Consider the following 12,644-nt stretch of genomic DNA (forward strand, 5'->3'; position numbering starts at 1 on the left):
ATAGAATCAACAAACGAAAGATATTCTCTATTTCAGAAAGGATATAAATTGCATACTGAAGAAACTACAAAAAAAAAAATCAATGGCCAACAGTGCACAATTTTAGTACGACTAATGTAACAGCCAAATACAATGTTGTGTAATTTGCATTTTCATAGTACTTACTAGCATTATGTTACTAAAGTGAATGCTTCATTTGGGTGCCAGTTACGTGAGGTGGTTGGTTGTGTGAGGTTAGTTTGGCGGGTATTATACAAAACCTAGTTCAAATACAATTTCAATGGGTAAGTTTTAAAGTATACAAAGGCGTTCTTGATTCTAATGGTATTGAGAAACCGGCCATTAAGGAACGATAACGAAAGTGGAAATGAAATTACAACTAAAGTGTGCATGTTAATGTTTCCACGAGCGTCTAAAAACAAAACAACCTTTTATCAAATTTTTACGTCTAGTTTGTTCGCACAACAGAAACTCGAAACGTGGACACTTAATAAATATCAAGCTATGGCAAAGCATTCTTTAAAGACTAACAGAATGGATGAAGAATGGGTTTAGTGTGAGAGCTCCAAGTATGAATGGGACGCACCCACGGGTAAAGGATGGTTTTAAAAATTATTAAACTTCAGTCATTCCAAGTAGCGCTTGATCTGGATGACGTTTTTTACAATATATGAATAGACTGAATTTTCGGGTGATTCAGAAAAACGCTGAGATTGCAAAGATTTTTTTTTTTTTAAGTATACGTAATAGAATTGTTTTAAATGCTTTGGTTTAGTAGGAAGATCCACCACGGTTCATTGTGAATTTACATTTTAAGTAGGCTGTGTGAAAGGCAGGCCCTAGAACGGCTAAATATTAACACTTCCCTCCACAGGGACCCCAGTTCACTGCAAGCAGTGTCAGACAATGTTCTATGATTAGTCTGAAATAGATGTACTACATCTGAAGTTAGGCATCACATCATCTGACTGGGCCAGGGAGAACGCATTATGCATGCACAGATAACTTCCACAAATCAAGATTAAATTAAGAGCCTGATCAAATACGTACTCTTTAGCAAAGGGGTGAGGGTAAGTTACAATTTGTTTTTGTTAAAATAATGCTACAACACCACCAAGCACGTGCAAGGTTTTTTGTCTCAAAGAAAAGGCTGGAATGCCCTTACCTTTAGAAACTATTCAAGCTTGAGTAGATGGCTGAGGTGTCAGCTAACTCACAGTCCACTAAGCACAGGTTGGCACAGACTCCCTCAACTAGAAGCTTTCCACTGAGGTCCAAACTTGAATGCAGTACCTCTAGCAGTTTACTTTAAAGGTACCAGGACTAGGTTTGACTGAAGCAGGATAGTTAGGCAACAATGTTACTTTGATTCTGGGCCAGCCAAATGGCGCACGTGATGGGTAGCTGAAAGGCCATAAACACGGAAACAGTGGAACGGTCCAGAGCATAAATAACCATAGAAGGCATACTTGTGTGATGTTGAGGAGTATGCATCTGGCAGTGAGTTTAAAGTGTGGATGAGGGCTTTATCCAGGGAGGGGGCACCAGAGTGTTTGGGTAAGAAGGCTCCTATGACAGCAGATTTCTTCTCTTACCATAAATCTGCCCAGACGCTTTTATGGAGAAATTTAAGTGCTGAAGCATACTCACTAATAGGGGAATAAAGTTCTTGCTCCAGTCCAAGTAAACTAGAATTGGTGACACCACCACCACCCGGGCAAGACTGGGAATGCAGTTTCAGGATGTATTGCAAGGGAGTGTTGGAAAGTATTTTAACTGCTAATGATAGTTGGTACCTATAGTAACAATCCTGCAACACAAGCAGCTTATAATCTGAACGGTCTGCCTTAAGACACTTACCTCATTGAAATCCAAAGACGAATCATTGCAAAGTGCACAGATTGTAGCCAATTCTACAAGACCATCATACTGATGACATTTCACCAGCTTGTCGTCTTTGTGTCTACAAAATAAAGGTGAAAAACAATTTTACAATGATACTTTTCAATTGCCTATTGTCACCGAATAAAATTAATAGCACCCGATCCATAAAACATTAAGTGAAAGCCTTACCCTTTTCATGTGCACACAATATGGCAAAAAAGCTATTAGTGCTCTGTTGTAGGCTTTCAGCCTTATTTTGCCTTTACAACAGGCACTACCTGCCTTACAATTACTTTAACAAGAGACTAATTCCAGTGTTATGGTGATGCAAAGTTGTGGTAATGATCAAAGTTCAGTTAAACTATCAGCCGGACTACAATCATTAATAAAAACTGGGGCAATACAATTCAGGATAAGTACAACTCCCCTGCATGGCACGCTCTTGAGTGGAGTATCTAGGAACATCTTGTTTTGTGAATTCACTCCTGTGTTTAGCTCTTCAAGTCACTGTGAGTGCGGATACCTAAAAGCCTTAATAAAATGTGAATAGTGAGAACCAGATTCAGACAGGACTACAAGTTTACATTTTGCCAAACTCCACTGTGCTGGAACATTTTCTTTGAAACGTATTTCTCACGTTTCAGACTAAAAATTCTCAACTCATTTTTAACGGTTAATGAAGTCAGTATGCACAATACCCAATTTATCTCAGTGTAATATTTTCACAAATAGGTTACTCACAGTTGGTAACACTTTCTGGAGGAAACTCAAACAGCAGTTTCCTAGTCTTTGGAATATTTCCTGACACAAGACTGACCCAGGAGACAGTTATCACTATCCAGTTCCATGGTGACTGTGTCCCGTCTGGAAGTGACGACAGAGCTGTAAATAAGCATCACCCTGTGCAGACGCAAGTTTCTTGTGTATGTTCGTGCACTTTGATCCCAACAATAAAAAGGTACCAGTGTGAAAATCTCTAGTTTGGGGCCTTTTTAGATGGAAGAGAGAGAAAAGACAATTTCACACAACGAAGAGGTAAGAGGGCGGTGATGAATCTTCAGTCATATACAGTAAGCACCAGAAAGTGTCTTACTAAAGGTAAGTAAATTGTTCTTCTGAAGGACACCAACGCAGATTCATCACATTTGGAACCAACACCAAAGCAGCACCTACCAAAGTGGTGGGTCTGTGGAAAAGTTGAGATCAAAAGATCTGCAGGTCTGAATGGACAACATTCTTTTCCCATTCGACTTGGCTGTCCTAGTGCATTGTGAATGTATGCACTGATGCCCACGTTACAGCCTCACATCAATAACAGGCACTCCACGTGCCAAGCCAGTGTCAGAGCCTTAGAGCCTAGGGCAATGGGCAGTCAGTCATTCTGGAAGCAGCACCTTGGCCAATACATAGCAGATCTTAATGTAGACTACCCACCTAGATAAAGGTAATTTTCTGCACCACCTTACCTCTTTACCCAGAAAAACCCCAAATGTTTGTCCACTCAATGGTCTTTGGTGAGATCAATATAAAAACTCTAGATTCTCTTAGGATCTAGCCGATGGACTCTCTCCTCATCTTTATAAGAGTGAGGCGTAGCAAAAACATTAGAAGTGTAATAGATTGCCCAACTTGAAAAGGAGGAACACCTTTAGTCAGAAAGGCCACTCTGGTCCTCCTCACCAGTTTAGAAAAAAGGTGGCACTGGGCGACTGCTCATTCGACGAGCTGAAATTATTGCAACAAGTAATAGAGCTTTTGGAGGCTGGAGACAGGGCAACTGTGAAACTACATAAAAGGGAGTGAACACGAAGAAAGTAACTCAGTGTTTCAGGGAAGTCTATGTATCGAACCTTTTAGAAACCTCATCACCACAGGTTATTTAAACAAGGATGGCCGGTTTGCCAAATGCAAAAAGCTGAAAATAGTGACCACTGCAAATCCTTGTGGGGCCAGAGATAAAAGTAAGGCATTCAAAAGTTTGCTGTTTAATAGGTCAGTATTGTGGGTGCCTTATCAGGCAACAAATGTGTACCTGCACGTGGCATAGATTGACTTTGAAGAGGGATGACTGGCAGGAATGAAGAGATCCCTGTAAGGAAATGCCTCCTTGGCATGGTTGCCCCCTGACTTTTTGCCTTTGCTGATGCTATGTTTACAATTGAAAGTGTGCTGAGGCCTGCTAACCAGGCCCCAGCACCAGTGTTCTTTCCCTAACCTGTACTTTTGTATCCACAATTGGCAGACCCTGGCATCCAGATAAGTCCCTTGTAACTGGTACTTCTAGTACCAAGGGCCCTGATGCCAAGGAAGGTCTCTAAGGGCTGCAGCATGTCTTATGCCACCCTGGAGACCTCTCACTCAGCACAGACACACTGCTTGCCAGCTTGTGTGTGCTAGTGAGGACAAAACGAGTAAGTCGACATGGCACTCCCCTCAGGGTGCCATGCCAGCCTCTCACTGCCTATGCAGTATAGGTAAGACACCCCTCTAGCAGGCCTTACAGCCCTAAGGCAGGGTGCACTATACCATAGGTGAGGGTACCAGTGCATGAGCATGGTACCCCTACAGTGTCTAAACAAAACCTTAAGACATTGTAAGTGCAGGGTAGCCATAAGACTATATGGTCTGGGAGTCTGTCAAACACGAACTCCACAGCACCATAATGGCTACACTGAAAACTGGGAAGTTTGGTATCAAACTTCTCAGCACAATAAATGCACACTGATGCCAGTGTACATTTTATTGCAAAATACACCCCAGAGGGCACCTTAGAGGTGCCCCCTGAAACTTAACCGACTGTCTGTGTAGGCTGACTAGTTCCAGCAGCCTGCCACACCAGAGACATGTTGCTGGCCCCATGGGGAGAGTGCCTTTGTCACTCTGAGGCCAGTAACAAAGCCTGCACTGGGTGGAGATGCTAACACCTCCCCCAGGCAGGAGCTGTGACACCTGGCGGTGAGCCTCAAAGGCTCACCCCTTTGTCACAGCCCAGCAGGGCACTCCAGCTTAGTGGAGTTGCCCGCCCCCTCCGGCCACGGCCCCCACTTTTGGCGGCAAGGCTGGAGGGAACAAAGAAAGCAACAAGGAGGAGTCACTGGCCAGTCAGGACAGCCCCTAAGGTGTCCTGAGCTGAAGTGACTCTGACTTTTAGAAATCCTCCATCTTGCAGATGGAGGATTCCCCCAATAGGGTTAGGATTGTGACCCCCTCCCCTTGGGAGGAGGCACAAAGAGGGTGTACCCACCCTCAGGGCTAGTAGCCATTGGCTACTAACCCCCCAGACCTAAACACGCCCTTAAATTTAGTATTTAAGGGCTACCCTGAACCCTAGAAAATTAGATTCCTGCAACTACAAGAAGAAGGACTGCCTAGCTGAAAACCCCTGCAGAGGAAGACCAGAAGACGACAACTGCCTTGGCTCCAGAAACTCACCGGCCTGTCTCCTGCCTTCCAAAGATCCTGCTCCAGCGACGCCTTCCAAAGGGACCAGCGACCTCGACATCCTCTGAGGACTGCCCCTGCTTCGAAAAGACAAGAAACTCCCGAGGACAGCGGAGCTGCTCCAAGAAAGGCTGCAACTTTGTTTCCAGCAGCCTTGAAAGAACCCTGCAAGCTCCCCGCAAGAAGCGTGAGACTTGCAACACTGCACCCGGCGACCCCGACTCGGCTGGTGGAGATCCAACACCTCAGGAGGGACCCCAGGACTACTCTGATACTGTGAGTACCAAAATCTGTCCCCCCTGAGCCCCCACAGCGCCGCCTGCAGAGGGAATCCCAAGGCTTCCCCTGACCGCGACTCTTTGAATCCAAAGTCCCGACGCCTGGGAGAGACCCTGCACCCGCAGCCCCCAGGACCTGAAGGACCGGACTTTCACTGGAGAAGTGACCCCCCAGGAGTCCCTCTCCCTTGCCCAAGTGGAGGTTTCCCCGAGGAACCCCCCCCTTGCCTGCCTGCAGCGCTGAAGAGATCCCGAGATCTCTCATAGACTAACATTGCGAACCCGACGCCTGTTTCTACACTGCACCCGGCCGCCCCCGCGCTGCTGAGGGTGAAATTTCTGTGTGGGCTTGTGTCCCCCCCGGTGCCCTACAAAACCCCCCTGGTCTGCCCTCCGAAGACGTGGGTACTTACCTGCAAGCAGACCGGAACCGGGGCACCCCCTTCTCTCCATTCTAGCCTATGTGTTTTGGGCACCACTTTGAACTCTGCACCTGACCGGCCCTGAGCTGCTGGGGTGGTGACTTTGGGGTTGCTCTGAACCCCCAACGGTGGGCTACCTTGGACCAAGAACTGAACCCTGTAAGTGTCTTACTTACCTGGTAAAACTAACAAAAACTTACCTCCCCCAGGAACTGTGAAAATTGCACTGTGTCCACTTTTAAAACAGCTATTTGTCAATAACTTGTAAAGTATACATGCAATTTTTATGATTTAAAGTTCCTAAAGTACTTACCTGCAATACATTTCGAATGAGATATTACATGTAGAATTTGAACCTGTGGTTCTTAAAATAAACTAAGAAAAGATATTTTTCTATAACAAAACCTATCGGCTGGATTTGTCTCCGAGTGTGTGTACCTCATTTATTGTCTATGTGTATGTACAACAAATGCTTAACACTACTCCTTGGATAAGCCTACTGCTCGACCACACTACCACAAAATAGAGCATTAGTATTATCTATTTTTACCACTATTTTACCTCTAAGGGGAACCCTTGGACTCTGTGCATGCTATTCCTTACTTTGAAATAGCACATACAGAGCCAACTTCCTACAATCCCCAACTTTGGGAGGGAGATCGAATGAAGTCAAACACCGCTGCTCAACCTCCATGATTAGGTGGGTAGACTGTGCAGGGCCAGAACTCTGCCCTACTGCTGCAAAAGAAGGTTAACCCTGTGGGACTGTAGGATGGACACATGAAAATATGCATCCTGCAAGTCCAGGGAAACCATGCAGTCACCAGGATTCGGGGCAGACAGATTATGGCCACTGAGCATTTTCAATTTGTCCCTCCATAGGAAGCCATTTTCAGGGCAAAATTCTAAATTAAGACAAAGACCTCAGTCCTCCTTTGACAAAGTAAAACAGTGGAAGTAAAAGCCAGTCCCTATTTCTGAGGCTGGCAACCTCTTAATGGCTTTTGGCTGAAAGTCTGCACCTCCTGAAGCAAGATAAAAAGGTGTTCCTCTGAAAGCTGCTCTGGTGCTGGCATAAGATGCAGCAGGTTGAATAGGAATGGCAGCGCATAGCCCTGTTGAACGATCTGAAAGACCCACCTGATGGCTGTTCTTATCTGCCACCCTAGGAGGAAATGTCTGATCTTGCTTCCCACAGGGTGGTACTATGCCACTAAGGGCATATTAAAGCTGGCTGGAGGCAGATGCTGTGGGGGATTGAGATGTTCACTGCCCCTTGAGGTTTGGTCATTGTGTGCTTGATTCCCACCTTGGTCCCCCAAAGAACTGGTGATGCCCATTACCTGGGTAGTGGGCATTGGGGTTGTTCTTAAGGCAAACCTCCAGAGCAGTCCAGAAGGGGCAAAGCTGCTGTTTGTGCCATCTTTCAGAACTAAAGAGGACCATAGAACATGCCATGGACCAGCTATCTTTGAAGCTATTTAGTTCGGATTCGGCCTTCTTGCTAAACAGGTGAGAGCCATTAAAAAGGCACACATCCATAAGTGAGGCATGCATGTTGCCAGAAGCCTGTGGATGTTATCCATGCAGAACGCTGAAGCATCACGCTAGTGCCGACCACTAAGCCCAAGCAATAAGTAGTGTACAGATCAGATTACATATCTGGCTATCTCCAAAAGCAGGTTGATACTGACCAGTAGTCAGGATCAAGAAGTTGTTGAAGCACTGATGGGCGGCTCCAAGGCAAAAACAGGATTCTTTCTCAATTGGACAGAACTGGTACTGGGTGAATTGGCATGTATTCGGTGTCTGGCCTTACTTGAGCGAGAGAAGAGTTTGGCTCCGAGTCAGATGTAGCCCAGGAATCCTGAGGTGTGTTACGATCAGTTGTGGAATCAGCTCATCAGGGAACTGGAAACTACACAAAGGCACCCTGACAGAGGATACTCAGAGTGACGGGATAGGAACAAGTACCTCTTGGCCTTCTTGTGCTGCCACTTCGACTTACCAGAAGACTTGGACCATAAGGATCTGCTGCAAGAACAACTCTGACTCAAGGCTTCAAACGAGAGTGGAACAAATTTAACTGATTTTTGTCTGTCAACACACAGCTTTGCTTCAAGCTCTGAAATCACTTTGATTCATAAAGGCACAATGCTTGCACGGTTTGGAGTCACAGGCAGAATGCAAACAGCAAAGGAACATCCTATGAGGGTCTGTCGAAGATATCTTTTTGCAGCAGTTTCTACGAAGTTTAAACCCTTTACACTTAGGGAGGGACACTTCCCTTGCAGATTGGTTTAAAGCAAAAGAAAGTTGAGGGAAAAAAACAGTCAACAAGAAATAAAAATGGGAGCAAGCTCAGGTTCGCGAACGAAGGTGTGGAAAGAACTTAACTGACATTGATGTGTCGAGTTGCCACCTACCTGCTGCTCCATCCTCACTACAGGGGTGAAAAAGTCAATACAGCGATTCATGGCGCCACCTACCACAGCAAAGGAGTGATGTTTTGAATCTTCCAGATCAAGCCTGGCCCTGGGGATATTCTAAAGGTGAGGAACCTAGGTTTAGAAGTAGCCAGCAAAAGTTGGCATTCTACTGATCAAGTGTCCGGTAGGTATGCTTTGTAAATTAAAGAATAAGCTACCTCGTCAGAAACTATTGGTTTTCAGATTGTGCTGCAGAGTCACAGTCTCCACACATCTCTAGTGGGTACGGTCAAGATAGTGCCCATTTAAAAAAAATAAAAAATAAATGGATGATCACATGGACAACTGCAACCCTCCTAATGAAGGGGCCATCTTACAGATTCTTTGAACACTGCTCTATTTTAAGATTTTTTTCCCCCCACCAGACAGGGAAGTACAGAAACAGCAAAGCTGCAGCATGGAAAGCACTGCCTACATGTACATAGACGGGCAGGTCAGTGACTGTGCCAGTGCCAATACTTTTCTAACCGTGGTTTTTAATGCTTCAGTAAATCAGAGTTTTAACACAATTAGAGCAGGTACCTTTCACAGCATTTGCACTGGCAAAGACAAAAATACGAGGTGGGGGCTGGTCTAGCTTCTATCTAGTTCGCTTACAACAAGCCCTTCTACAGGGATACACACAAGGTGTGCGAGTCAAATGGATGGTAACTATGAGGAACTAAACATGAGAACACTGGAAGAGTCGGCACTGTTCGTTCAGGTTGATGCAGACTATTATGCACTATCATCAAATAAGGTAACAACTGTACTCTTAACAGCTTCAAGGGTACATGTTAAGAAGAGTCTGCCGAAAGAGCTCTGGCTGAGGCAGCTGAAGATTAGAACATGAAGGTGTTAAGTCAAAAAGGTTCCTCCAAATTACAGGGAAGGATGTGGAACATGCCTGTACAAAAGTACCAAAGCTCTCTTGGACCTGGTTGACTAAGTACACGAGTAGCTATAGGTCAGAGAAGCACAAGAAATGCATTAGGCCATGAGACCACTGATTTGGCATTACATTCAGTGGTGGCTCTAAACAGGAACGCTATATCTTCTCCAGACAAATGGACTGACAAAGAGCTCTACCTATTTAGATTATAAAGGAAGTACACTGCATAGTATTGAAGATACGAAAAAGATGGATTTACTATTCTACATGTTATCTAGAAACTACTTATGTAAGAATAGCAGGAAACGTGATGTTAGCCCACTTCAAGTACCCATTGTGCTAAGAGTCAAAAAGGTCACACAAAAATAGGACTGCCCAGAAGAAGCTACAATATGATTTATAACTATACCAAAGTGGACTGGTCTATTGCATACAGAAGGTAGATCAAATTCAAAAGCCTACATGAAGAAAACTGATTAATAGTGTAAACCCTCATTTTACCCTGAAATTATCAAACAAGTGTCAGACTAGGACTACTTAAGAGCAGCTCAGATGAAATTACACAACTTCTCTTCATTAAGACCTTAGACATTGCATTTACAAAGGTTAAAAACTCGTAATCGACTGCAACCAAGGAAAGAAACTGGAGCTACTTAATACCCTTTCTCCAGAAATATAAAAAGAAAAAAGAAAAAAAAACAGGTCAACATCCCCAACTACCCAGAGACTCTTGTGCCCCACAGCAAATCCTATAAAGGGAAAGAGGCTTGCCTGTATACAACTGTTGCACAACGAGATCTAGTACACAGATGAAAAGAACAGAAAAAGACAGGATGCACTATTCACACGTATTACTACTTTATATTGATATTCATATAATGGGAATAAAACTTGGCTGTAAATATTTGTATACTTGGGAAAAAGAAACTGACAGCATTTATGTTGTAGCTTAATGGAAACTATCAAATTAATTTATGATTACTTTTAAGGTGAAATCATTATAACCGGTATTATGGAGCTTTGACAGAAAGGGAAAAAAATAATTTAAACAAATTTTAAAAAAAAATCAGCAGTCAATAAGAACTCCAACCACATCACCTATTAAGTGATTTGGGGGGGTTGGCTTCACACCTATAAGACTTACCTAAATGTTAGAAGCAAAGATTGAGATACCTGCAACAGCGTAAGTGAATTTTAATGCTCGAATGAATAGCTGCAGCAACAGATAAAGCTCTGTTGGGCTGGCTGAGCTTAGGCATGATCACAAGAAAGGCGTTCAGAGACCATAAACAGTTAGGAGCAAAGCGAGAGTGCAGCATTAAAGTAGTCTTTATGGAACAGAATTTTAAACAGCACTCTTTGCTTCACAGATAACGAGTGGCCTAAACATTTTACTTTTTCGCAGTTATGGAATTCTGTACTTTGTTGGCGCACCAAGAAGGACACAAAGACAACTTGACAAACAAGTACAATAATTAACATGTGATTAATAACTAATCACATTTACCCCCTTTCTACAGTCCACAGCAAGTCTTACTGAGCTGGGTTAATATAGAATTTCTCCCCCTTAATACATAGCCATATTATTTATGATAAAGAAAGTAGCTCACAATGACCAGTGTGATGGACTCAAAGAGCCCCTTTATTCTCACCAAACTAAAACGGCTGCTATATGGCACTTGAAATTTGGTGATTTCCATCATTAAATGAATGATTAGGAAATAATACCTTGATCTGAATTTCTGAAGACAACAGCCCAAGCCCAAAAGCAAACTTATGTAAAGCTGAACTGAAGATCTCCTAAAAGGTGTTCAGAAGACAACGAAAGGGTGCATTAAACACTACAGCTTAGGTGATTAACTTTGTGTGCCTAAATCGGTGGTCTCCAAACGTTTTAATGCTGCGCCCCCCCCCCCCCAGTTGAAAAATAAAAGTCATTGGGCCCCACCTCAGAATTTTTCACAATTATTTTATAAAGATGGCAATGTTTAAATAGGTCCAGAGTATTTAAACATTGCAGTTAAGTACTGTTACCTTTTTAAAAGTGCAATAACATGTATCTGCTTGAAAAAAGACAGTTAACTGTGTAATGCTTCTTTTAGTCTGAGCCTGGCGCCCCCCCCTAGGATCACTTGAGGCCCCCCTAGGGGGGCCCGCCCCCAGTTTGAAGACCTCTGGCCTAAAGGGATTCACTACAGGCTTTAACATTGCCTGGTAATCTTCTGGCTTCCTTGAAGAATGTGACATGGACTTTGGACCCCTACATTCAAACACTGAATTTGTGGAAGATGGGCTCCGTGTGACAATTCATTATGTATCCCGATCAGTTCAGAACTAGAGCACACCATCCATTGAAATTCTTTAAATACATAAACTGGTCCTGCATTCTCTACGACAATGAGGAGGAAGTAGCTTAAAAGGGGCAATGGTTGCATATTCCTCAGCATACAATGTGCAGCTGTTATTTCGTAATCCTGACTTTATCCTCCAAAAAGGGCTTCCTCCCCCATTAGCATAGAGGGCTGCGATGTGTGACCGCAATGAAAATAAAGAGCCTCCACTTGCCAGCGAGCATCACTGGTATAGAGCAAAGTTAATGTATCATAGGTAAGCAATACAAACTTATCTAATTAAAGTGACCTGTATAGTCACTCACCTAGCACCACAGGAGTGTTAAAAAAAAAAAAAATCTCACTGTGGTTTCAGGTATTGAGCCGAGATGCACAAGTTCAATTCAAAACATCTGGTTGCACCTCATCTCCCCCTGAACTATCAAACAGTCATTAAAAACATTACTTGGTTTTTCAAGCATGAAGGAAAATATAAAGACCTGCGATAAGAGTTACAGGATACAAAAAACAAAGTAGCACAAAATATTTTCATCTTTTGTATAAAACATTGTTCGCCTTTCCCCCATGAAAATCACAAATTGAAAAGTAACTCTTAAGATGGAAAATGAATATTCATCACAAGAAAAATAAGTCCACTTACACTTCTCCCATTGGCGCATATGTAGAGCCAGTAACTGTAAATTCATTCAGGAAACAGTTATCACCTTCCACTCTATCAAGAACAAACACCTACACGTGGAAAAAAACCCAAAAAAGAAAAACAAACAAAGATCAGTGACTTTAATTGAAACTGGAATTAGATTTGAAGTATTTTTATACGGTCAAACACATATTGGAATTAAAGCTTCAGTACACAAGTGATCAAAGGGGGTTGTTTGGTATGAAGAGAATATTGCATAATTCAAAAC

The 12,644-nt window shown here is 43.3% G+C and overlaps 1 protein-coding gene across 3 annotated transcripts in view; it reads right to left on the bottom strand.

The window, feature by feature from the left end:
- The window catches only part of ATP2A2 (ATPase sarcoplasmic/endoplasmic reticulum Ca2+ transporting 2), a 263,413-nt gene that overhangs the window by 123,169 nt on the left and 127,600 nt on the right, over positions 1 to 12,644 (bottom strand). For all 3 annotated transcript variants that reach the window (XR_011199488.1, XM_069214880.1, XM_069214879.1), the window contains exons 9-10: positions 12,377 to 12,465; positions 1,861 to 1,963 (exon numbers count right to left, since the gene is read on the bottom strand). Coding sequence is in view for 2 of the 3 variants with exons in the window: in XM_069214880.1 (XP_069070981.1) it covers positions 1,861 to 1,963; positions 12,377 to 12,465 (192 nt within the window). In the remaining variant the exon portion in view is untranslated. The remainder of the gene's footprint in view (positions 1 to 1,860; positions 1,964 to 12,376; positions 12,466 to 12,644) is intronic.

This window comes from Pleurodeles waltl, chromosome 11 (genome assembly GCF_031143425.1).
Source record: "Pleurodeles waltl isolate 20211129_DDA chromosome 11, aPleWal1.hap1.20221129, whole genome shotgun sequence".
Taxonomy (NCBI): Eukaryota; Metazoa; Chordata; class Amphibia; order Caudata; family Salamandridae; genus Pleurodeles; species Pleurodeles waltl.